Raw genomic sequence first — 27,733 nt, forward strand, 5'->3', positions numbered from 1 at the left:
GTGCCATATTTGTGAAGACTTACAGGAACCGTTTGACCACTGTCATTGCCAACAAATGATATATAACAAAATATTGAGATGAACTTTTGCTAATGAGTATGTGCAGGGTTGGACTGGGGTGCCTGGGGCCCACAGTGGGAATTGACTCTAAGGGCCCACCATACAACTATATGCAAATACCTGTTAGCAGTTATCACAGTTACAATGGAACATCGACTGTTAAACACAGGCGGCTCCTGTACATCTACTGTGTGCCACCATAGCTGGGATGTACAATTACGGTAGTTTCTATTAAAGGTGCCCTTTATTTAAAAGAAGATATAATAGTCCCACATATAAGGGAAAAATACTGCTACACCATGATTGAACTACATATTCCACCACATAGTGACCAAATAATACCACATACAAGGGACAAATACCTCCACACCATGACCAGACAACATATTACCATCACATAGTGACCAAACAATACCACATACAAAGCAGAAATACTGGGCAGCAGAATGGCTCAGTGGTTAGCACTGAAGCCTTGCTGCGCTGGAGTCCTGGGTTCAAATCCCACCAAGGACAACATCTGCAAGGAGTTTGTATGTTCTCCTCGTGTTTGCGTGGGTTTTCTCCGGGTTCTCTGGTTTCCTCCCACATTCCAAAAGACATACTGATAGGGAATTTAGATTGTGAGCCCCATTGAGAACAGCGATGATAATGTCTGTAAAGCGCTGTGGAATATGTTAGCGCTATATAAAAATAAAGATTATTATTATTATTTAATTACAGCCACACCGTGACCAGATCACAACCACATAGTGACCGAATACTACAATACTGATCATTAATAAAAATTACAATACTAACAATATCATTATTACCACCAGTGACATTATACACAGGAGTGTATAGTGTACAGGTAATACAGGGATCACCAATGACATTATACACAAGAGCTCTGTATCCAGTTTACAGGTAATACAAGGATCACCAGGGACATTATACACAGGATCTGTATATATAGTGTACAGGTAATACAGTGATCACCGGTGACATTATACACTGGAGCTCTGTATATAGTGTCAGTGTACAGGTAATACAGGGATCACCAGTGACATTATACACCGGAGCTCTGTATATAGTGTATAGTATGCATGTACATGTAATTCACTGACACACCTGTGATGTCTCTAGGTGAAATCTTCCATCTTCACTTATCTTCTTTATCTGGCACAGACCGCCATCACTTCTTCCTGCCAGAACTTGTCTCTGCAGGAAATAAGTCATATTGCATGACTCGTTAGAGGGTTGATTGTGACTTGTAGGATCGCTACTTCCAACAGGTGGCGCTATAGAGTTTAAGTCCTCTTTCTCTCTGAAGAGGCAATTTGCATACAGGAAATAACAGTTATTTATAGCTGATCTCTTGTAGAGCACATTCCTCACTTAATCCCCAACTTCTACACTATGCCAGATGATGAAAAAAAGTGACATAGTGCCACCCTGCACAGTAATAGGACCCCCGTTTTATTCCCCCCACGGAAAACAGTCTCCTAAAAACTAAATTATATTACAGCAGTGATAATGTTCCCCACTTGCCACCATAAACTAATAATGTATGTTGCTCATTCTGGCCATCATACAGTGATAGATCTATGTCATCTACTGAGGAAGAAGTCTTTGGACTTCGAAATGCTTTGAGAATCTGAATAAATCATCAAGGTTTATCTTCTACCTGCCTGGATGTTTAATTGCACAGAAGTGCAGAGGATATCCACAAAATTTTCCCCGGTTTATAAGTTCAGAATTCTAAAATCTGTACTAAAAATACATCAAATAAAGGGGAAAACACACCAAAAATGCAATAATCAGAGCAGATTGTTATTGCATAATTTAATGAAAACATTTTATCTGCACATTTTCTGCAGAAAATGTGCAGATAAAAAACAGCAGGAAAAAACGCCGCATTTACGCTACCTGTGAATATTGGCCAAAAGGCTTATTCACACAACAGTTTTTGGTCAGTATATTCCATCAGTGATTGCGCTCCTGCAGACGACCGTAGTTTTGGTCTGAGCGCGATCCTTCAAAATAATCAGATCACGCTCCGAGCAATGTTATTCAATGAGGCTGTGCTCATATTTAATATTTTCCTCGGTCCGAGGAAAAAAATCCCAACATGCACAATTTGCCTCCAAAAATCGGATGACACTCAACCATTCATGTTTATGGATCCGTGGAAAAAATTGGACTGCACATTCAAGTGCAATCCGATTTTCACATTTTTTTTCTTCACCTCTGAAAAACATGGCTCCCAGTCTGATCAAACTCTGATCAAAGTGTGATTATCATTATTGGACCGTTTTTCTGGGAGGGAGAACATACGGTCGTCTGCACCTGCCCTCTGTATGCCACAACCAGGAGGGATCGAACAGAGAAAAACTGTAAGGCCATGTTCACACATAGCGTCCTGTCCCTGCGGGTTCTCCCGCAGCGGATTTGATAAATCTGCAGGGCAAACCCGCTGCGGTTATCCCTGCAGATTTATCGCGGTTTGTCCTGCGGGTTCCGCTGCGGGATTTTACCCCTACTATTGATGCTGCATATGCAGCAATATGCATAATGTTAAAAATAATAAAAATGATGATATACTCACCCTCTGACGTCCCGATCTCCTCGGTGCTGCAGGCGGCGGTCCGGTTCCAAAGATGCTGTGCGAGAAGGACCTTCGTGACATCACGGTCATGTGACCGCGACGTCACCGCAGGTCCTGGTCGCATAGCAAACCTGAGACCGGACGGCCGCGTGCAGCGCTGAGACTTCAGAGGTGAGTATATCATGATTTTTTATTACGCAAGTGGGGGTGCACGCTAGCGTCCCATAAGCAAAGCGTCACAGAAGATAAGCGTCGTGACACCGCAGTTATTCCATGGCAGTTAGTCAGGGCAGGAGTCAGGTAACCCACACTCTGTTCTCCCTTCTATCCATGTGCATTATTCCTATCCTCCTATGCTCCCTTGCAATCCACATTCACCGCCCAATCCCCCCTCCATCACGACTCATATACATCAGCTCCTCTCTCCTTCCCTCTCCCATGTACAGCTCCCATGCACTTCTCACCTTCCTGAAAAACCTCAGTCCATCTTACCCAAACAGACTGCAGAAAAAAACTTCATACAATCCCAAAAGCTACTTGCTTTTTATCTTCCTACTCCTGCTGATATCAGGAGACATCTCCCCAAACCCCGGTCCACCATCCACCAACCTCAACCCCTACCCTACCTCACATCGAAACCTTACTAATCTTACTAATATTAATTGCACTCCTTCATCCCCTCCTTCTTTTAATTGTGCCCTTTGGAATCCACGGTCTGTATGTAACAAGCTTCCTTTCCTACACAATTACTTTCTGAAAAACTCTCTGAATCTGCTGGCCCTCACGGAAACCTGGATTCAGGATTCTGACACCGTCTCTCCTGCTGCCATTACCCATGGTGGCTTACAATTCTCCCACTCCCCGAGACCAACAAATAGACCTGGTGGTGGAGTTGGCATACTCCTGTCCCCACAATGCACTTTCCAGGTCATCCCCTCAGTTCCATCACTCTCATTCCCTTCTTTTGAGGTCCACACCATCAGGCTCTTTCGCCCCCTCTCCCTCAGAGTAGCGGTCATATACCGGCCCCCAGGCTCACCCACCTGCTTCCTGGACCATTTCTCTGCCTGGCTGCCGCACTTCATGTCCTCAGAACTACCAACCCTTATCCTGGGAGACTTCAACATCCCCATTAACAGCCCCACTTCCACATCTGCATCCCAGCTTCTGTCAGTAACCACTTCTCTCGGCCTCTCACAGCTCTCAACCTCTGAGACACACAAGGACGGTAACACCCTGGACCTGGTTTTTGCCCGGCTCTGCTCAATCTCCTACATAGATAACTCACCGCTTCCCCTCTCTGACCACAACATTCTCTCCTTCACACTCACATATCCTCGCTCACCCCAGCACCCTCCTACACACCATTCAGTCAGAAATCTACAAGCCATTAACCCTCTTACACTTTCAGACTCCCTACGCTTATCATTGTCCCCAATCTCTTCCTTTTCCTGTCCTGATCTGGCGGTACATCACTTCAATGACACTCTTAGAAGCACCCTTGACCAAGTAGCTCCCCTCACCCTCAGGACCTCCAAACACAGAATAAAACAGCCCTGGCTCACATCGCAAACCCGATTTCTCCAGCGATCCTCTAGGTGTGCTGAACGCTTATGGAGGAAAACACGCACACCAGAAGACTTCATACACTTCAAATGTATGTTAAGGACCTATAACTTTGCCCTTCACTTCGCTAAACAGACCTACTTTACCACTCTGATCTCCTCACTATCCAACAACCCCAAAAAACTTTTTGACACCTTTCACTCCCTCCTCAGGCCAAAAGCACAAGCCCCTATCACAGATATTTGTGCTGGTGACCTGGCCTCCCACTTTATAGAGAAAATAGACAATATCCGTCAGGAAATCCGCTCCCAACAACTAAGTTCAGTGACTCCCATCCCTCCCCTCATTGCCCCTGGCTCACTCTCCTCATTCGATCCCATCACAGAAGAAGAAGTCTCCAAGCTCCTCTCCTCTTCTCGTCCGACTACATGCACTACCGATCCCATTCCCTCACATCTCCTCCAGTCTCTCTCTCCAGTTGTCACAAGTCACCTAACTACAATCTTTAATCTCTCCCTCTCCTCTGGCATTTTCCCCTCCTCCTTCAAACACTCTATCATTACTCCATTACTAAAGAAACCCACCCTCGACCCATCCTGCACAAACAACTACAGACCGGTCTCCAATCTCCCCTTCATCTCTAAACTCTTGGAGCGCCTGATATACTCCCGCCTTACCCGTTACCTCTCCACTCACTCCCTCCTAGACCCTTCACAGTCCGGTTTCCGCCCCCTACATTCGACAGAAACTGCACTCATCAAAGTAACCAATGACCTTCTGACAGCAAAACGTAATGGTGACCACTCTCTGCTCATTCTTCTCGACCTTTCTGCAGCTTTTGACACTGTTGAACACCCTCTCCTGCTCTCTAGGCTCCAGTCACTAGGCATTAAGGACACTGCTCTCTCCTGGTTCTCCTCCTATCTTTCCGACCGCTCCTTCAGTGTTCTGTTCTCTGGCTCCACTTCATCTCCTCTTCCTCTCACTGTTGGGGTACCTCAGGGCTCAGTCCTTGGCCCCCTTCTGTTCTCTCTCTACACGGCCCCAATTGGACAGACCATCAGCAGATTTGGCTTTCAGTACCATCTTTATGCCGACGACACACAACTATATACGTCATCCCCTGACCTTACCCCCGCTGTACTACAGAATGCCACTGACTGTCTGTCCGCAGTCTCCAACATCATGTCCGCTCTCTATCTGAAACTCAACCTCTCCAAAACTGAACTTCTTCTGCTCCCACCATCTACTAACCTCCCTAAATCTGACATTTCCCTCTCCGTGGGTGGCACCATAATAACACCCCGGCAGCAGGCGCGCTGTCTGGGTGTTATGTTTGACTCCGATCTCTCCTTCACCTCCCATATACAATCTCTTGCCCGCTCGTGCCGCTTACACCTAAAGAACATCTCTAGAATCCGCCCTTTTCTCACCATGGAGACAGCTAAAACCCTCACGGTCGCCCTGATCCACTCCCGCCTGGACTACTGTAATGCTCTATTAATTGGCCTCCCCCTCACTCGACTTTCCCCTCTCCAGTCCATCCTTAATGCAGCAGCCAGGGTAGTCCATCTGGCTAATCGTTACTCGGACGCGTCCGCTCTTCGCCAGTCGTTACACTGGCTGCCCATTCATTACAGGATACAATTCAAAGTACTTGTTCTCACCCACAAAGCTCTCCACAGTGCGGCACCCCCTTACATCTCCTCCCTCATTTCTGTCTATCAGCCTAACAGACCACTGCGCTCTGCAAATGACTTTCGGCTAACCTCTGCACTAATCCGTACCTCCCACTCCCGACTCCAAGACTTCTCCCGTGCTGCGCCAATCCTCTGGAATGCTCTACCCCAAGATATTAGGACCATCCATAATTTGCATAGTTTTAGGCGCTCGCTCAAAACACATTTGTTCAGAGCGGCCTATCACGTTCCCTAATCAAAGTTATGTTATGTTTGTGTGTGTGTAGCCCATTCACTATCCCCATCTATTCCCCAACCCCTGAAGATGGCTGGACCATGATTGTAAATACATCATTGTAAATACACACCTGTACTTTGTATCTCCCCCACCTCATTGTAGATTGTAAGCTCTCACGAGCAGGGTCGTCTTATTTTGCTTTAATTATTGTATTGTTAACGTTGTTACTTATGACTTTTGTGTTTGAAACTGTTAAACTGTAAAGCGCTGCGGAATATGTTGGCGCTATATAAATAAAGATTATTATTATTATTAATTCTACACAAATATGGTTCCCGGGGCCTGGAGGAGAGTCTCCTCTCCTCCACCCCGGGTACCACCCGCACATTATCTGCTTACTTCCCGCATGGTGTGCACGGCCCCATGCGGGAAGTAAGCGGATCAATGCATTCCTATGGGTGCAGAATCGCTGCGATTCTGCACAAAGAAGTGACATGCTGCGGGTTGTAAACCGCTGCGTTCCCGCGCGGTTTTTCCCGCAGCATGTGCACAGCGGTTTGCGGTTTCCATAGGGTTTACATGTTACTGTAAACGCTATGGAAACTGCTGCGGACCCGCAGCTGCAAAATCGCCGCGGTTCCGCGGTAAAAACCGCAATGTGTGAACATAGCCTAATTGAAAGATTGACACCTGTTTCGTGTATGGAGAATCACCTGGTTTTGGCAAACAAATACTGATGAAATACTGATGCAAAAATACTGACGTGTGAATAAGGTCTGACAGAAAAGCTTTTTGTTAAAACATGTCAGAATGGTTTTCTCCAAAATCCTGTTATGTGCCAACTTAGGGCTCATTAAGATGTCAGGTTTTTCAGGTATGAGAAAAATGGAACAAGTTTCATCAGATTTGAGTCAGAGTTTGGTCAATTTTATAATTTGTTTTCACTGAGGGAAAAAAAAGTTTCTCTAGCTAGACTATTATTATTATTATATTACTATACTATTTCACTAGACTATTAGTCAGTGAAAAATGGACAAGCACACAAATGTGCAGAGCTCTCCAATTTTTTCGCTGACCATAGGCCATGTTCAGTATTTTGTCAGTGTTTTACCTCAGTATGTATAAGCCGAAACCAGGCGTGGAACAATCAGAGGAAAAGTATGAAACTCCCACGAGTCGCGCACCTCAATACCCGGCACTGCCGCCGACACTCGGGAGCAGAGCGCTCGCTGCATAGAAATACATGCAGTCGCACACTCCGGTCCTGAGTACCAGCGGCAGTGACTGGTATTGAGATGCGAGACTCGTGCGAGTTTCTCGCAAGTGTGTTCCCGGCCTAATAGAAACACGTCACCGCTTCTGTATTTATTTCCCGCTCCTGGTTTTGGCTTACACATACTGAGGTAAAAAAACTGACTGACCAAATACTGACCGTGTGAACCTGGCCTTATAGGTATGAGTGCAATCAGTGAAAAAAAAAAAAATGGATAGCTCTCATATGTGGAAAAAGGCCATCTGAAGCCGGTCCTAGCGTATTAGCTAAAGATCGCCATACGCAGGGGGGATGCTTCATCGCAGCATAATGTAACTGAATAATGAGCGGTGCGGCCCACTAGGTGCAGTGTTGTTGGTGACAATATCACCCCCCTAGCAGTATCCGGCGATCTCTGGTCCTATAACTTGTGTCATAGCATAACTTGCCGGGCATCCCCGACCTAATAAAATAAGTTTTTACACAGCGCATTTTAAATCTGCACGCCTATGCCCATCTCTTGTATTATCACAGCCTCATCTCAGCCATACGGAGATAGCCATGTTGGAAAATGCCAAAATCCCATTAGTTTTCAGATTCTTGCCATTCTTGCCTTTTGGGGTAGGATATTCCATAGTTTACTGCTCTAACTGTAAGAATCCTTTGCTATAATGATGACATCTTTTGATATTTTTTTTTTTTTAAATAGTCTCATGTAAACTACAGCTGCATGTGTAAACTATGAAGGGGTTAAGATGATCATAGAGGTCACTAATTACATTGGGGGTCCGCCCTGCACCTGATCCCACTTCAGCTCTTGTCCTATCAGAGATGCTCTGGTTTATTCACATTGTATAAAACCCTGGACTATGGTGGATGGTGACACAGGCAGCTGCTGACAAGATGGGCTTGTGTAGAGTGTGGTTTGGGCTTGTAGTTGCTCTGTGGGCCTCTGGTCTGGGGTCACCAGTGGGTGCAGTGCAGGACTATTGGGATGAGCCATCACATCTGCAGTGTGGAGCTGATGCCATGGAGTTTTCTCTCCCTTCCTTGCTTGGGGATGCAGTATTTGCCTTGGCTGTGATTGGTAAGTGCCATAATGTGTGGTAATGTTGCCCATAGAAGTCATGGTGGTTTGTAGGAAGCTGGGCTGATAGTAATAATCACAATGCAGCATTCACTTTTTTTTGCTCTGTATGTGGTTGCTATGGATGAGACATGAATAAGGGTGTGTGGTGATTTGTTTTTTGTTTTTTTCTTGGCACATGATGGCTGAGTAAACCAGTGATCATGTGCATGTAACAGCTGATGGGATTGCCAGGTCAGACTGGTTTTGTCCTCTAGGGACTGATTTCTGCTCTACATAGTAGTGCTGTGTATTGTCATTGGATGATTGCAGCTCTAGATACAGTAAAGATCAAGTTTAAAAAAAAAAAGTTCAAATCTCTACCCTTTTGCCTCCTATACATTAAAAAAAAACATGCTTAGTATTGCTGCATCAGATATATAAAATTACCCTAATTGGCATAGCATAAGCTTAAAATGTCACAACTGTATGGAGTTTTTTTTTTTCTGCCTCAGTGCAATACTGTTGCAGTAAACCTGTTTACCCCCCCCCCCCCAAAAAAAAAAATGGTTTCAACAAAACTGTCAGATCCCAGAAAACTAAGCCATCCCTGCCCCAAATCTCAAGTGAAAATGCTATGTGTGGGTCTCAGAAAAATGGTGACAAAAGCAAAACCATATATATATATTTTTTTTAACAGCTTATCCTGTAGAGAAAAGCCCTCTTAGGGTATGTTTCCACGTTCAGGAAACGCTGCTTTTCTGATGCAGCGTTGGGCTGCAGTGTCCAGATGTTACAGCATAGTGGAGGGGATTTCATGAAATCCCGTCTCCACTATGCATTAAGACGCATACGGCAAAAACGCACATGCGGTGCGTCTTTTAAGAACGCAGCATGTCCTTACATTGCAGAAACAATGCAGGTGACCTCAGGTGCAGATTTGGTCAGGATTTTACCTGCACAAAATTCTGACCAAATCCTGATGCAATCCTGAACGTGTACACATACCCTAACAGCTATATTGGTGAAAAATAAGAGTTGGGTCTTCGAAGGAAGAAATAAAAAAAATCAGCTGTACTTGAAAGGGTTAAGCTCTCCATGTAGCTGCTCCTGATACAATGTGTAGTGATTGATATTTCCCTGGCACTGCAGAGCATTGTGTAGTGACTGCAGTGTGCTCATTGTATAATAAGCGGGACCAGGGAACGAGCAGCTGCAGGGAGAATAACTCTTCCCTTTTCTTCCTGTAGCTGCTGCTTCTGAAGGTGATGGGTTCCCAGTAAAGCATTTCTCCCTTGTATAATGATCCTTAGAATGGCCTGGACAACAACTTTACACAAATGTGGTGATAAAACTTCGTAGTTGCATGCCAGTAATGTCATATATCGCTCGCCTTTCTTATAGACAAGAATGGAAAGTCTCATTACTTTCACAATGACTCCACTTGTGGCACCTGGCTTGGACAGAAATCTGATGGCTCAATGGCGCTCGGCTCTACATTTCGTGGCTGTTATGTGCGAGAGGAGGTAAGCTGAAAAAGGCAACGGAGAACATTTTGTAGACCGCAGAACCATAACTGGATATTGACTTCAGTGAGCTGTTTGCTTCCAGCTCCTCCATAGACCTTTATAAGCAGCAACCGATGACTTATCCACCCAGGACAAGACCTTTTATCAGTGTTCCCCCAACTCCGGTCCTTGAGCCACCAACAGGTCATGTTTTCAGCATTTCCTTAGTATTGCACAGGTGATGTAATTATCACCTGTTCAATACTAAAGAAATCCTGAAAACCTGACCTGTTGAGGACCGGAGTTGGGGGACACTGATCTATATGGAAGGACTACCAAATATCTACCTTCCTTTTGCGTAATGAGGCAATTATTTTACTCTTGTTAATTGCAGAATGACAACTATGTAATGACCATCACTCTAGAAGAGGTTTTCCAGGATGGAAAATCCCAGTATCACAAGAAGGACCTGATGTGCCCCATTCTCCTAGGTAAATGTCTATGGTGTTACAGGACTTAAATCCAGTGACTTGTTGCTGCTTTCCTTTATAAATGGGGTTTGTCATGGTCCAATGGCTATTCAAATGAAGCACAAACGTTTAATATACCCTTGTCATGGCCAAGCAACTCAATGCACCTTCTTGAGGTCTTTCCTCCTATCCACCATATCTCTTAAGTAATCCCTGCTAGGAAATGTCCACTCATTCTCTAACTCCCCCAAGGTTAAATACCATGGAAAAGTACTGTACCAAGTCAGCATTTCGTGCAACTTCACTTATTGTGCATGGATGACAGATGCTTTGTGCCCCCCAATCCCAGCTTCTTTTTAAAACTTGGACACCAGCGGAAATTTAACAAGCTGTGGCCTACCATCGTGACTTTTTACACTTCTGTGTAGGATCTGACGATCCCATTTCCCCCCCCCCAACAAAAAAATGAGCATATGCTCTAGATGGCAGGGCATTGTCTGCACCACTGTAGTCAGTTGGTGTGCATCACTCTTGGCAGTATAGACCTACTAGTCTTGACTAAATCTTACTGCCCATTTCTTGGGCTTAAGCCATTCTCCGAGGAACACTATGAACTCAGTCTTGGACTAAAAGGCCAAGTAAATCATTAGTGATCCAGTAACTCTTCTGGCCTTCTCTTCCCTATAGCTATGGATGCTCCAAGCCCAGGTGACTGTGCTTCAGTTCAGCCAGCCGACCGTCTGCCGTGCGCCAATGACTCCGTCTCTAGAGATCTCTGTGAAGGACTCGGATGCTGCTTTTCTCAGTATGAACGGCTGCGCTGCTACTATGGGAAAAAGCGTAAGTTTAACTGCACATAGTCCATTATAATGCTACATCGACATGGTCCTGATATAGCAAAGCTGAGTTTGACATGACGGCCGTGGTGTCTGGTATATCTTGCATGGGACTGCAGTGTTGCTTAAACAATTAGGTGTTATCAACGTTTCATGTTAAGGCCATGCTAGAATGCTAATACAGTTGAATGTGGGGTCCAGTGCAGGCACCAGAGCAGCCATGTGGTCTGCTATTGGCAGCACACCACTGGCTGAGGAAGTGGGGGCTCTAGGCAAATGGCTAGTCTGCCTTGCCCTAATGCTGGGGGAGGGGCCCTACAGTAGACCATTATCAATAGTTTAGCCAACACTCGAATAGGGAGCCAAACTGGTTGTTGAGGAGTGTCAATCTGGCTTGTGCAAATTTTTGGGCTTCCAAATATGGTGGTGTGCTGGAGATACACCATTGATGGGATTCTCGTAAGACACAAGCTCACTTAGCTTCGCACATGCCCCCATGGGATCATCCAGTCTTATGATCTCAATGGTTAACTGGCCTTGGGTCTCAAAACAGAATTATGGCCAATAATAGTACTGTGCTAAGCTTCCAGCTTTTCACATTACTTGTGTAAGTGCCAACCATCTTTCCAGGTATTGATGACTTCATACATATGAAAGGCTAAAATTCTTGTCTCGCCCATGATTCTTATTTCCATATTAACCACTTGACTTCCTATGCAGTGACTGCTTATTGCAATGCTGAAAACAAGATGGTGGTTGCCATTTCAAAAGACCTGACTGTACCGTCCTTAATTTTGGACTCTGTTTACATTATGGATGTGGACTCTGCCTCCTGCCCAGAGCTGAGAGTGGCCACAACTGCATCATTCATTGGGTTCCAGTTGCCCCTCTCCTGTGGAGGTGCAAACCAGGTGAGCAAAAAGTTTACTAGAAGTTCATCCGATCAACTGCAAAAAAGTCAAGCCTGCCTTGCTCTACCTGCAGCAACTGATACTCCTCTATAACTTGGTACCATTTGGTTTTACAGGTGGCCGAGTCATTGGTATATGAACGCACTTTTGTGGCAACCAACCGTGTACTCACCTGGCAGAGGGCTTCTATCACTAGAGACAGTAACATGAGGTAGTTAAGTACAACTCTAATCTAATGGATAAGATTTTCTGTAGACTTTTACTAATATAATCTTTAATACAGGGTGACCGTACGCTGCAACTATGGACATACTGGGGTCATACCTCTGCAGGTTGAAGTTTTGACTCTCCCACCACCTCTTCCTGTGTCCACCTCTGGTCCTCTTCTTTTGGAAATGAGAATAGCCAAAGGTAAGCATTTTCTATTAATACTTAAACCCATGATATGGTGTCAAACAATTAATACTACAGAACAAGTGGAGTAGTGCACAGAAGTCTTGCAAAAAATGCCACTTGGTTAGCACAAGGCTTGTCCCAGCTGGTTAATGAATGCAAGCCTTGGGTCTGTAGACTGTATGAGTTTTGGCTTCATGACAGATGATGGATCTTACGATCTTATTTTAATGAGACGCAATCACCCATCAATGTCTTGCAGATCAGCAATATACTTCATACTACACTGAACGAGAGTATCCCATCGAACGAGTCTTAAGGGATCCTGTGCACACAGAAGTTCGGATTCTGCAGAGGACTGATCCCAGCCTGGTTCTGGTGTTGAACGACTGTTGGGCCACCAATTCTCCTGTGCCTACTGACGGTCCTCAGTGGCCTATCTTGTCTAACAGGTAGGGGTTAAACAACTAAGGATAAAATCCTTGTCCTGTTGAGGACTTCCATGATGTAATGCATAGTGTTCTCCCTCCTCAGCTGCCCTTTTCAGGGTGACAACTATCTGACGGAGCTGGTTCCTGTAGTCTCTTCACAGAGCATGACTTTTCCAACACACTACAAGCGCTTTATCGTTAACGCATTCACCTTTGTGGATGAAAACACCCAAACTGCTCTTTCTGGACTGGTAAGTGTCTTGCTTGTATATGGTCCACTGCCACACTGGTCTGTAAAGGAAATTGCAAATTCTTGCAAGAATCACATGACTGGTCTAATTTCACTTTCCTTCCAGCTAAAGGACACCTTATTGAGCAGCTAGAAGTTCACTGACTCTCCTACTTGGGTGACTTGTAAGGGCGGCAGACTTCCAGCCACTGTTACAGTAGGGTTGGTGGGTCCCCTTGGCATTGTCTTAGGCATATGGCAAGTAATGGGGGGGGGGGGTGTACCACTTAAAATCTGCACCAATTAAGGAGCTTCATACTGGACACAGTGGTGTGCTTAGCTTTTGAGGGTCTGACCTACTATGACTTCAGGGACTCTCTTGCTGATAAGACTTTAATCAAGATATAGATACATATATAAAAACCATGTTGTATACATACTACAGGTTATTTGCCCACTCTTGTTTTGATATTGGGCCTTGTCTACTACTCCAGCAGGAAGTGTCAAATGGGGCTTAAAAAAATCTTCTGCTAAATCCCAAGTCAAACAATCCTCAACATAATTAGAAGAGACTTGCCATGCAGTAGAATATAGTAGGTCTGAGCTGTAACAAACCTCAGTTGGTAACTTCTCTGTGGTCCTACAGGTGTTCTTTCACTGCAGTGCGTCAGTGTGTGTACCATCTGCCACAGAATCGTGCTCCATCAACTGTGCCAGAAGACAAAGTAGGTGGAAACTGAGTTACACTCAACTACTGTCTTGGTATTGATGGGCCTCATCTTCTGGAATCTGTTATTTGATGTTCTGCACATCTTGTGGGCCTAACTTTCAGACTTGTCTTGCAGAAAGAATGGTTGACACATGGGGGTCTGATCTTCAAACAGTGACTTCCAATGGGCCGATTGTGTTCAACACTAAACTAACAGAAATGGAGAAGTTGCTCCATGAGGAGGAAGGTAAGGAGCTACATACCACGTGATGCAATAGATTAGCCTAACAACTATGTAAAGGGTATTGCCTGACATGTGTATCGGTTAGACATTGGTAACGTGTCAACCTCCCTGTACTCCAACTCGAAAAGACTACCTTCATTGTGAAGGAACCTAGCAACTTTAGAACTTTAGATGCTAAGGCCCCAACTCATAAAGTTGTCTATGCCAAAAACTTGGCTTTAAATGTCCCAAATATTTGACTTTTTTTCTCTCAGAGATTAAAACCATTGTATCATGGATATCAGAAGATAGTTGAGGTTGCCAAAGACCAGCCTTGGCTTTAAAAACCAATCCTAGGTCTCAATAAATTAGGAGACTCTTATTAGTCCAGGTTGCATCATCTATAGGCTGTCTGCTCTCAAATAATCAATGTATAATATTTCCTCTCATAGGCCGTCTTGATTCTGAAGTTCTCATGGCTTGGCTACAAGCTGGAGCAGCTGCTGTTGGTATACTCCTGTCTGTGTATCTGCTGGGGATTTATCTGTATAAAAGGCACAATAAATGTGTTGTGTCCACATTGAATCCTTGAATAAAGCAGACTTTTCAGAAACTTGTTGCATGTCATTAATCAACTTCATATTTCTAGTCTCCTGTCTTATGCTTACCCTATAAGCTTACAAACATGTCTGACTAGTCTCTGGTTTATCTAAGCAACTGACAAGACCTTCTTATGTGCTTTGGTACACACTCGACCACCCAAAGTGTACAAGCTTGTCTAAATGACTTGTGCATTTTAGGACATAACTCAAAATATGGAGTATTGTTTCAAGATCAATAACATCTAAGGTTGTTACCTTGATATAATGCTATTCTCAATTATATCGTGCAATATACTTACAATTGCTCTTTTTGCCCTTATACCCATTCTATTCCATGATGTCCATCACATGACTAATTACATTAATTTTATCCTTCCAAGTTTTACGTAGAAACAGTCTCTTCCCTGCATGAGTCGTCACAAATGCAATTTTTTTTTTGTTTTTTTTTTTTCCTTTGTCATTGGATTTGTTTTAGAGGACTCATGCAGCAAAGAGACATAACATACTAGATGAATCGAAGGCCTATATAGAAACAGGATGATTTCAGTAATGACATGTCATAGACCTAATAAAGATGAATTAAGGTAGAAAGGCAAAATAAGCAGTTGTAAGTACAGTGTAATAAAAAATTAAACACTAAATGGAGTGATACAATAAGTTAATTTTTGTGGCTCAAAGCAAATCAACTAGGAGTTTGCCACTTCCTTTCTGTACTGGGATATCATAAATTTAACGCTTAACCCAAGTGGGCTGGCTTTTTTTTTTTACCAGCTTTATGAATTGAGCAACTTGCCTAGCTAGAGGTCATGGGGCAAATGTAGCAAGGTCTGCTAATTAGATGGTGAAAACTAGAACTACAGTCTCATAATTGGACAGCTTGACCAAACTACAGACATTCTGATAAATCTAATCCAAGACTGCCTGAAAAATGGCACCTTACTTAATACACCGTCACTTTCTTCAGGCTTCTTCCATTTAGTGGCAGCTTCTATCTTATATAATGGTGGATGTGCTCATCTGTCCAAAAGCTGGGATGGGTGACTCCAGAGCCATTTTATTGACCCTGTATGCAAATTCAGACAGTGTCTTCAAGACCATGGCGCTGGATATTGCAAGACGTGCATGCACTGACTCCTATGCCATTTTATTGAACAACTGTACCACAACTTCAACATGGCAGTGTGCCGGCCATTATCCCAATGACCTTGACACGTACACTGCTAACTTGATGTTGTATTACATTTAATCAATATAATAGCACCAAGTCGACACATACACATACCGCAATCGACAACACAATCTTATTGACCCTTTGTAAATCTCACAAGCATGGTTGGAACACTTATCAGTAGAATTCTCTAAAAATCAGATATTGGTGGAGTTACTATAGTCTTTACACAGGCTTCAAGCCCAATACTCACTTCCCTCTAGAATAAAGGGATTTGATGAATTTGGCAATGTTGGCTTCTATCTTAGAATAGTCGACCATGAGCAACTCGACACTGAACTGACAACTACTTTCCCTCTGAAGGAAGCAAATTCTAGGGAACTTGCATGTCTGCATCTTTATGTCCCCATTATTAAAAAGCTAACGAACACTAGCTTGAAAACCTTATCATAGCTAGTCATTCAAAGAGATTCATATGCGGAACTGAAACTTCTGCTGATCTTGGCTGGGCCTCCCACTAGGTCCAATTCAACAAAGCTCAGGACGGGTATATGTAAAAAAAATTTTTTTGGTTGGTCTGTTTAAAATGACAGGAAGACACGGCAGGCAATGTTTTTGGACTGTTTCAAGCCCTCAAATACTTCAATTAAAAAAAAAAAAAAAAAAAAAAAAAACATGGTGTTTTGGTGCCTTGTCTTCCCTGAACTTTTATCCTGGCTTGGTCATAATTAATGTGATAAAAAATGGACCTTTTTCCAAAACATCTTTAAAGTCCAGTCTGTTCTCCCATCTCAACACTATCGGCAAAGTTTGTGTAGGTAAAATCGAGGCTTACCACATACTGTGTTACCAAAAATAAAGAGGGTACTAATCTGCTGATCAAAAAAAAAAAATCACAATACTCAACACTTTTTGAAAACATAGCAAGTCCTAATCTCATAACGTAGGTTGTTAATGGATCCAATCTTAAGGTGCAGACTCACTTCTAATCTGGGACTGTTCCACCAGGATTAGATTGAGACCCATTCTCATGGGATCGGCCTCTCTGCCTTCCTTTACAGAACTTGGCAGCTTTAGGAGTGCGTCTATCCTGGCTCAAATACTTCCAGCTCAGGTTACATATAAATTCTCACAACTCTGACTAGTTTAAGGTTTCACACGGAGTTCATCCAATAATCACTAAACTTCTATCCTGTATATACAAAGGGACACCTGCAATGATCCTTTACTGGGGCTTGGGAAAAAGAATTGGGTCATCAGATTTTTGGCAAAAAAACATTCATGTGTTCCCACAAATCAACATTTACTTTTTATGCTGAGGATAGACTAGAATTGTCGGTAATAGAATGTCGTGGAAGATGTGGTCTCACCTGGAGCGCTGGTTCCCATTCTTTCTCTTCTTGCCCTTCTTTACATTACTCTAGGGAGCACACAATAATTTGCCTCGTGTAAGAGCTTACATTAATGCCTCCTAAAGCTGGTTATACTTTATTCTAATGTTTAACGATAGCTTATTAACAGTCAACTATTTTTTTATTGAACAGAATTGCAATGTTCAGTCTTCATGTTGAAACGCAAATAAAAATATTTAAAGAAAAGTGTGGGTACGCCGGGGTTTAAAAGGTGCCGTATGCACGTATCCTTAGTTTACACTGCGTAAGAATTAGACCGTTTCGATTAATGTGCATAACCGTCTCTAAATATCGCAATTCTAGAATTTACTGTTGCTGTCTATCCCCAAGTGTGTGCCCCTGCCAGAGACACTTCCTGCCAATTTTATCCATAGCCATGTCATGTACTTTTCACAATTATATCATATTCCTCAGGGCTTAACAGACATCATCACTGTCTCCGTTGGGGCTCACAAACTAAACCCTATCACTATGTCTTTGGAATTTGGAAAGAAACTGGAGAACCCGGAAGAAACCCACGCAAACACTGGGAGCACATACAAACTCCTTGCACATATTCTCCTTGGTGAGATCTGAACCCTGAAGTAACAGTGCTAATCACTGAGCCACCATGCCTGCTGTCAGTTCCTGCTTTTAACTATTGCTGCCTCCTTTTCTTTATCTGACATACACTGCACCATCAAGCCTCTGGGAAACAGGATTTCCATGGATGATCTTCCCCATACAGTCATGGGTTCATCATTTGGTCAAGACCAGACTCCTGTGCTCCTTTACACTCTGGCACTGTAACGAGAAAATGTAGAATTGAGCCCTTTGTAAACTTTATTAATTTTATATGTGCCGGCTGCTATCCCCTATTGTTTTGCTGTTTCCGGTTTAAAGAGGACCTATCTCCAGGTCAAAAGTGGCACGTTTGACTCTTATTTAATTGCCACTGCTCCCCTGAGTTTTATTTTTTTTGCTGTATGGTATCAGACATGTTTTAGTGCTAATTTACATGGACTTTTCCAAGGGGGCAGTGCCTACAGTGTAATAATGCAAAGCAGCTTAAAACACACCTCAGAGGATCCTTGGTAAATACCATAAAAATTAGCGCGAAAGAAAAGTCCGCTATCTCTGGAACAATATAGCAGATTTAAGGAAAACAAAAAAATGTATATTTGTAGAAACTGCAAAAACAACAGATTAACCGCACAGGTATCAATAAAGTTTTGTCAAATACTGTGAAATAACCAAAAAAAGCAAGATGTGCCAAAAAGAGACAAAACATGCAATAGAAAAAAAAGCAAGTAGCCTAGGGTACCTAATAGGTGCAAAAAAAATCTGCATCCAAAACTGACCAAATAGTCAACCCAATGCAAAGTCAATGGGAATTTTTTTATTTTATTTTTTTCTCTCTCTCGCTCTCCCTCCCTCCCTCTCTCCCTCTCTCTCTCCCATCCGTCCCTGAAGAGAAAAGCTGGTGTTACACATTGCAAATCGCTACTGCGCACAATCGACAAGATGACGCTAGGCGTCCACGCCCCTAAGACCTATGTCATCACTCTGCCCACGCTCCTTCATTGGCTGAAAAAATGGCACCAAGCGCGTCATACGAAACGCGACTTTGGCGCAAAAGTTGCGTACCGCATGGCCGACCCCACACAGGGATCGGGTCGGGTTTCATGAAACCCGACTTTGCCAAAAGTCGGCGACTTTTGAAAATGAACGATCCGTTTCGCTCAACCCTAGTCTCCACTGCTGTCTGCATTCATTTATTCTCCGCCATCAGCTTCTGCTACTAATCCGCTATGTTTCTTGGTGCTCCTCTTTTGCCCCCCGAGCAAAATTGTGGTATCTTTTTCTAGTGGAAACTGCTTTTTTTGTGGAGTTTTTGAGTTCACTAAAACAGTTTGGAAGAGTTTTTTTTCCCAGAAGTTTTTTTGGGAGAGTTTATTTTTTACCCCAAAGTGTTTTTGCCAGAAAACAGGGGCAAGTCAGAACATTTTTGCACAATTTGGAGTTATTATTATTATTATTTATTGTTATAGCGCCATTTATTCCATGGCGCTTTACATGTGAGGAGGGGTATACATAATAAAAACAAGTACAATAATCTTAAACAATACAAGTCATAACTGGTACAGGAGGAGTGAGGACCCTGCCCGCGAACGCTCACAATCTACAAGGGATGGGTGAGGATACAGTAGGCGAGGATAGAGTTGGTCATGCAGCGGTTTGGTCGATCGGTGGTTGCTGCAGTTGCGCAAAAATGTAACTTTTAGCATTTGAAGCAGCTAAGGAGGAGCCGTGGTGGGATAGAGCAGGCCGGAGCGAGCCGTCCCCTCCCCCCCACAGACGGCGTACGTGCAGGCCGTCATGACAGGGGTTTGGAGAGGGAGGATAGAAGGGGTGGGAACATGTTTTAGGGGAGGAGGATAGTATGCATTGGGGGGGTTTATAGGGCTAGGTAGGGGGTGGGGTTGGCCAGTTCCCACTCTGGAGGCCAATAGTGAGTTCCCGCCTGCCCGCCCTGTTTTTACCGTTTTTCTCTTTTGGAGCATTTTTTGCAGCTAAGTTGCTCCCGATGGGGAGGGCTTTTTCAAATAGGCTGGCCGGTGCGAGCATAAGGCTGATTTGGAGGTGTGGGACAGTTTTTTGGCACGGTACAATGGCCGTTCATTGTTGATGGAGGACGTAGTCGGCAACGCTGATTTGGACTTGTTTACTGATGCTTCAGGCGGCGTTGGTTTTGGCGCCTTTTTTGGTGGCAGGTGGTGTGCTACTAGGTGGCCGGACGAGTGGTTCGCGTCCGGGTTGGTGAAGAACGTCACTTTGTTGGAAATCTTTCCTATCCTGGTTGCAGTCTACTTGTGGAAGGAGGATTTGCGCAATCTGAGGGTTCGTTTTAATTGTGACAATATGGCGGTTGTGTGTGTCATAAACGGTTTGACGGCCTCTTCTCCTCCGGTTATCAGGGTTCTCCGTCAGTTGGTGTTGTTCTGCATGTCTATCAATGTGTACATTACGGCGACTCATGTACCCGGAGTGGAGAATTCTGTGGCTGACTCTTTGTCTCGATTTCAGTGGGAACGGTTTCGGTCTCTGGCCCCCGACGCGGAGGAGACGGGTCTGGACTGCCTGCCTGAGCTTTGGAATGTGGTATCCAGGCTGCAGGACCTTTGATTCGCGCGTCTTTGGTGCCCAGCACGTGGTCGGCGTATCGGTCGGTATGGTGTGATTGGGAATCTTGGATGGCGTCCTGTGGGGCTACTAACGGGGGCGAGGATCAACTGGGCGCTTTGTTGTTGTGGTTAAGACGCGGCGCGGAAGAAGGGTGGTCGGCTTCAAAGGTTGATAGAGTTCGGGCGGCTTTGGCTTTCGGTTTTCAGCTTCGAGGATTGCAGGATTTGACGAAGTTGTTTTTGGTACAGCAGGCGATAAAAGGTTTTCGTAGAAAGGCGGGGCGAGGTGATCTTCGGCGCCCAGTCTCTTTTGGTGTGTTGGAGCAGGTGGGCATGCGTTTGAGGGACATTTGTTTATCCAATTTTGAGATGGCTCTCTTTTGTTTAGCCTTTTCCCTGGCGTTTTTTGGGGCCTTAAGGGTTGGGGAGTTGGTGTCTCCCATCACGTTTAGGCGAGGGGGGCTCTGTGGTGCTTATTGGGAGTTGTTTACATTTCTGGATACGTCGGTCTAAGACTGACCAGGTGGGAAAAGGTAAACGGGTTGAGTTGGGCTCGGTCAGTGGTTCGCTCATGTGCCCTGTTCGTTGTTTTCAGGCGTTTACTAGCCTGCGGCCGGTTTTGGATGGTCCTTTGTTGTGTCACGAGGATGGTTCCTTTTTATCCAAATTTCAGTTTGTTGCTGTTTTTCGAAAAGCTTTGTCGGAGTTGGGTTTGGACGCTTCTCGTTTTGCGTCGCACTCATTTCGTATTGGGGCCGCGACTGAAGCGGCTCTGGGGGGATTGACCCCTGAAGTGATTCAGAGGATAGGGAGATGGGAGTCTGGGCATTACTAGAGCTTTGTTAGACCATGAAGGCCTTGCGTTTGTTTTTATCGTACGCCTGTATTTTGTCGTGTCATTGTTTTGGATTTTAAGTTGTTTGTATTTTCTAGGTCGAACCCTCATGTTGGTTTGGATCATCGGCCACTCTTTCATCTATTGGGGCGCAAGGCGAGCGGATGTTCGGCGGGACGGACGTCAACTCGGTTTTTCAAGGGACGTGGCCGTGATCTGGTGGCTGGGTTTTAGGAGTTTGTGTTGGAGTGGCGTTATGCAAGAAGTGCACAAGGGTATTAGGTTGGACAGAACTCCTGACATTTTAGTTTTTCACGTGGGGGGCAACGATTTGGGGGTTCGCCCTTGCCGCGAATTGATCCGGGATATAAAACACGATCTGCTGAGGCTGTGGGTATCTTTCCGGGATTTGTTAGTTGTGTGGTCAGATATCGTCCCGAGGAGGTGCTGGCGACACGCCAGATCTGTGGAAAGGATCGACAAAGCTAGAATTAAGGTGAATTGGGCTATATCTAGTTTTGTCGTTAGAAACGGTGGTCTGTTCATCCGTCATTTTGAATTGGAAAAAGGGGGAGATGAATTTCTCCTGGGAGATGGTGTTCATTTGAATGCGGTGGGCATCAATTTGTGGGCTCTCGGTTTGCAGAGCGGTATTGAAAGGGCCATAGCGGTCAAGTTTGGGGGGCCTCAGGTACTTAAGGTGTTCAAGTACCTCTCGTTGTGGCGGTGGGAGGGGTCCTTGGAGTTGGTACTAAATTGGCCTGGGGGATCCGTCGGGATACGGATTCTTCAGTTGGTGTAAAGTTGGTTTCGGGTCTGGTGGTTTGAGGGGATCTTGGCAACGGTGGGCCAGATTCCCAGGTGTTAGGTGGACAATGGTAGCCCTTCGGGGTATTTTGGTGCTCCCGAGCCAGGTGGTTATGGCTGGGAGTAAATTATGGTCTGGTTTTTCTGTCCACTCTATATATTATGTTTTACCACCAGTTTGGAGCTTCAAGGACCTCCCCACGTTACTTTACCGTTAATGTTTGTATGTTTATAATAAAGGCCACTGTCGCCAATTATTATCCAAGTTTTGAATCCTGTCTTTATTGGGGTTTATTTGGGTACTTGGGAGGGGGCCTGAAGATGGGAGGATCCAACTAAGCACTCGAACAATACCAATGTCAAGAGCAGGCCGGAGCGAGCCGTCCCCTCCCCCCCACAGACGGCGTACGTGCAGGCCGTCATGACAGGGGTTTGGAGAGGGAGGATAGAAGGGGTGGGAACATGTTTTAGGGGAGGGGGATAGTATGCATTAGGGGGGGTTTATAGGGTTAGGTAGGGGGTGGGGTTGGCCAGTTCTCGCTCTGGAGGCAAATAGTGAGTTCCCGCACGCCCGCCCGCCCTGTTTTTTCCGTTTTTCTCTTTTGGAGTGTTTTTTTGCGGCTAAGTTGCTCCGGGTCATGGTGGCTGGTAGCGGTGGGAGGGGTCCTTGGAGTTGGTACTAAATTGGCCTGGGGGATCCATCGGGATACGGATTCTTCAGTTGGTATAAAGTTGGTTTCGGGTCAGGTGGTTTGGGGGGATCTTGGCAACGGTGGGCCGGATTCCCAGGTGTTAGGTGGACAATGGTAGCCCTTAGGGGTATTTTGGTGCTCCCGAGCCAGGTGGTTGCGGCTGGGAGTAAATTATGGTCTGGTTTTTCTGTCCACTCTATATATTATGTTTTACCACCAGTTTGGAGCTTCAAGGACCTCCCCACGTTACTTTACCGTTAATGTTTGTATGTTTATAATAAAGGCCACTGTGGCCAATTATTATCCAAGTTTTGAATCCTGTCTTTATTGGGGTTTATTTGGGTACCTGGGAGGGGGCCTGAAGATGGGAGGATCCGACTAAGCTATTGAACAATACCAATGTCAGGGGCATGGCTATGCTCACTCATCAAATTCAGTGCTGGCATTTTGGACTCCAGAAATGGTATTCCAGTCTCTAACTGGAGTGACATTTCTGGCGAAACTCACAGAGGCGTACACCACTAATAAGATGCGCCAAAAAGTGAGTTTTTCCTTTTCTAAAGCTTTTTGCGTTCCAGGAGTGTTTTCGAGAGTTTATTTTCTGAAGTATTTTGCAGCCCCTTGGACCATGCCTAGTTTGGAGAGGTGCTCAATTTTTTTCCAAACAAAATTTTTCCCAAATCTGAAGCAGAATAAAAAAACGCAGAAGGAATTAAACATGTGGACAACAAGGCCATTTTGCAATAAAAATTAATTTAAGTTTCTTTCAAGCATATTTTTGACTGATTTTTCAGAAGCTTCTTGAATCTGGTCAAGAAAAAAAAAAAAAAAAAAAAAACTCCAAAAACTTAATCTGCTTATACCGTTAGAGAGGAGGAAGGAAGGATTGGCATGGGAAAAGCTACTGGGAGCAAACTGAAAAGCATTATGTAGCTAGGAGACTCCAGAGGTTCCCTGGGGTTTCAGAATAGTCACTCCGTACAATGTGTAGGATGACCGAGAAAAATTAGGGAAGGAAACTAGGCTGTGTGCACACGATGCGGAATTGGTGCAGATCCGCAGCTGATTTTTCCGCTCAGAAACGTTGCAGTTCCGCACAGTGATTTACAGTACAATGTAAATCAATAGGGTAAAAAAAGCTGTGCTAATGGTGCCGAAAAATCCGCACTGAATCCGCTGCGGATTGAAAAGAAGTGCATGTCACTTCTTTTGTGTGGAACTGCAGCGTTTCTGCACCCTTCCATTATAGAAATCCGCAGGGGTAAAAACCACAGAAAATTTGCACAAAATCCGCATTAATTCTGCATCAAAACTGCACAAAATCCACGGCAAATCCGCACCTGTTGTTTCTGCCAGGAGATGGGGATTTTGTGTGGAAAATTCTGCACCCCAATCCGCAACGTGTGCACATAGCCTACGGCTTTCCTAGCTAGGACACAGGGGAAAAAGTGCTGGAACAAGACTTCCTTTTGCCAAAGATTGAGGAAGAGGTGTGTGTGTGCACTAAGTGTAGTCACGAATGTAACTGGAGTGACACCATTCATAGGCTTATTCCTTTTAGTAAATCTTCATCCACATCTTCGGTTTCTTATCAAAATAAAAAATCTGCTCTTTTCTCTGGGGCTGTTCTTGGTGTCCGGTATGGGCTGCAGTTCTTATGTCACATTGAGCTCAGTGGCTCTGAGCGAGCGGTAAATCTACACTAGCAGAGCCATCTGAGTGGCTGTCAATACTGTAAGCAGAGGGAACTTTTCAGAATATTTTCCCACGCTCAAGTTCATATGAGGACAACCAGCAGAGGGCGCATCACCGCAACTGAAGGTAACTACAGGTCATTGACCTACATTACCTTCATTCCCCGGGTTTTTACAGGCAGAGGCGGCTGCATTAGCAGGCTTCTGCTTGTAAAATTAGTTAACCCTTTCAGATGGATTTACAGCGTGGGACGAGACTGAACGACGGACGGTATGGAATATTGTTGTTTGTTTTGTTTAAATTTGTTACAGGTGACAAGGGTCTTCAGGTGGATTACCAGTATAATAAAATATTACAACAACCTGTGTATTTATTTCATTAAAATACTTTGTAATAATGTGTTTTTTTTAACCATTTCATACTATTGGATTAATAATTGACGCCTCTCCATTATTAATCTGGCTTAATGTCACCTTACAATAACAAGGTGACATTAACCCTTCATTACCCCATATCCCACAGCTACAGGGGAGTGGGAAGAGAGTGGCCAAGTGCCAGAATAGGCCCATCTTCCAGATGTGCCTTTTCTGGGGTGGCTGGGGGCAGATGTTTTTAGCCAGGGGGGGGGGGGGGGGCAATAACCATGGACCCGCTCCAGGCTATTAATATCTGCACTCAGTCACTGGCTTTACCACTCTGGCAAAGAAAATTGCGCGGGAGCCCACGACAAATTTTTCTGCGATTTAACCCTTTATTTTAATAGCTATTGCCACCAAATTTAACATACAGACACTTCTTCCATTACTAAATAGAAATACGTAATAAAAGAAAGGATATGAGATGGTTTACTGTATGTAAACCATGTCTCATATCGTGTAGGGTTTCAGAAGGAGATAGGAAAAGCCAGCAATTGGATTTTACAGCCAGGAGCTCTGCTAATGGAGCGGTGCTCGTGGCTGCAAAACCCCGGGGAATGAAGGTAAAGTAGGTCAATGACCTATATTTACCTTCATTCGCGGTGAGGCGCCCTCTGCTGGTTGTTCCTCGAGCGTGGGAACTTTCCTAGAAAGCTCCCAGCCTCAAGTTCATATGAGGACAACCAGCAGAGGGCGCCTCACCGCGGATGAAGGTAAATATAGGTCATTGACCTACTTTACCTTCATTCCCCGGGGTTTTGCAGCCACGAGCACCGCTGCATTAGCAGAGCTCCTGGCTGTAAAATATTTTAACCCCTTCAGATGGATTTACATCGTGGGACGTTACAGATCTTCGGAAGGTATGTATATTGTTGGTTTATTATTTTTTCTTTGTTAAAGAGCGAGGGTCTTCAGATGGATTGAGCGTAGAATAAAATATTACAACAACCTTTGTTTTTATTTCATTAAAATACTTTTAAATAATGTCTTTGTGTTTTTTTATCCCTTTACTACTATTGGATTAATAATGGATAGGTGTCATAATTGACGCCTCTCCATTATTAATTTGGCTTAATGTCACCTTACAATAGAAAGGTGGCATTAACCCTTCATTACCCCATATCCCACCGCTACACGGGAATGGGAAGAGAGTGGCCAAGTGCCAGAATAGGCGCATCTTCCAGATGTGCCTTTTCTGGGGTGGCTGGGGGGCAGATATTTTTAGCCAGGGGGGGGGCCAATAACCGTGGACCGTCTCCAGGCTATTAATATCTGCCCTCAGTCACTGGCTTTACTACTCTGGCAGAGAAAATTGCGCGGGAGCCCACGCCAATTTTTTCCGCCATTGAACCCTTTAATTTAATAGCTAGAACGGCCAAATTTTGCACATACACACTACTGACATTAGTAGTGTGGAATATGCAAAAAAAAAAGGGGATATGACATGGTTTACTGTATGTAAACCATGTCTCATATCATGTCGGGTTTAGGAAGGAGATAGCAAAAGCCGGCAATTGAATTACTGGCTTTAAAGCTATCTCGCGCTGTATGAAATAATAATATATATACATATATGTGTCTCACTGACATATATATATATATATATATATATACCTATTCTATGTGTACACATTTATTCTACCTATTCTTCTGTAAGCTGTCAGTGTGATTTTACTGTACACCGCAATGAATTACCGGCTTTTCTCTCTAACACCGCTGCGTATTTCTCGCAAGTCACACTGCTGGTCCGTGTGTAATCCGTATTTTTCTGGCTTCCATAGACTTTCATTGGCGATTTTTTTGCGCAATACGGTGACAAACGCAGCATGCTGCTATTTTCTACGGCCGTACAAAGCCGTATAATACGGATCAGTAAACTACGGCAGATAGGAGCAGGGGCATAGAGAATAATTGGGCCATGTGTAATGCGTGTTTTACGGATGTATTTTATGCGCTCATATGTCCGTAAAACTCGCTAGTGTGACACCGGCCTAAAGTTGTTGTGCATCCCCAGCCTAAGGGTATATTCACACAGTGTTGTTTTGAGACTGAAAAATCTGGTGTGGTTTTCAGGAGAAAACCCATGAAGTGTCTGATGATATTTTAAGTTAGGATGTGGCTTTTGATGTCCCGTTTAATCTTTTTTCCAGTCTTTTGAAAACCTTGCCTTAAAAAAACAACAACAAAACAATGGATTGCCCATTGATATAAATAGTATTTAGGAGTGAATCTGCTTCAAAATTCACATAAAGAAAACGCTTGAAATATTCCTCCTATTCATTTGAATAGGAAAATCCACTTTACTGTTCATACTACAAGGGTTTTGAGAACTTTTTATTTGGCATCCGACTTCTATGAGATGGGTTCCTCATGAAATATCAGAACAAAATACTGGGAAAAAAAACTAAAGAAAGTGAACCCCCCTAAAAAAAACCCCATAAGGTTGCAATTACTGAAATGGATCCCTCTTGAAAACCATGTTGATTCTCCCCCAGCAAAAAAAAAAAAGTATGAACATACACTCAAGTCAAAAGCCTGAAAAAAATGCAAGGAAAAAAAAAACTTTAACACATTGCTTCTGAAATAGGAAGAAAAAATAAAATCTATGGGGGCTGAATGAATGGATATGATTAGGCCACATTCACACGTTCAGTATTTGGTCAGTATTTTACCTCAGTATTTGTAATCGAAAACCAGGAGTGGGTGAGAAATACAGAAGCGGTGATGTGTTTCTATTATACTTTTCCTCTGATTGTTCCACTCCTGGTTTTGGCTTACACATAC

The 27,733-nt window shown here is 44.1% G+C and overlaps 1 protein-coding gene across 1 annotated transcript; it reads left to right on the forward strand.

Annotated features, from left to right (window-relative positions):
* Positions 1-8,285: 8,285 nt before the first annotated feature.
* LOC138674443 (zona pellucida sperm-binding protein 4-like) lies at positions 8,286-14,750 on the forward strand. The gene is made up of 12 exons (XM_069762285.1): positions 8,286-8,469; positions 9,853-9,974; positions 10,351-10,447; positions 11,114-11,266; positions 11,983-12,173; positions 12,290-12,384; positions 12,457-12,584; positions 12,829-13,018; positions 13,101-13,248; positions 13,873-13,951; positions 14,072-14,182; positions 14,611-14,750. The coding sequence occupies exons 1-12, from the start codon at positions 8,286-8,288 to the stop codon at positions 14,748-14,750; spliced, it is 1,638 nt and encodes a 545-aa protein (XP_069618386.1).
* The last annotated feature ends 12,983 nt before the right edge of the window (positions 14,751-27,733 follow it).

This window comes from Ranitomeya imitator, chromosome 4, assembly GCF_032444005.1.
Source record: "Ranitomeya imitator isolate aRanImi1 chromosome 4, aRanImi1.pri, whole genome shotgun sequence".
NCBI classification, from domain to species: domain Eukaryota; kingdom Metazoa; phylum Chordata; class Amphibia; order Anura; family Dendrobatidae; genus Ranitomeya; species Ranitomeya imitator.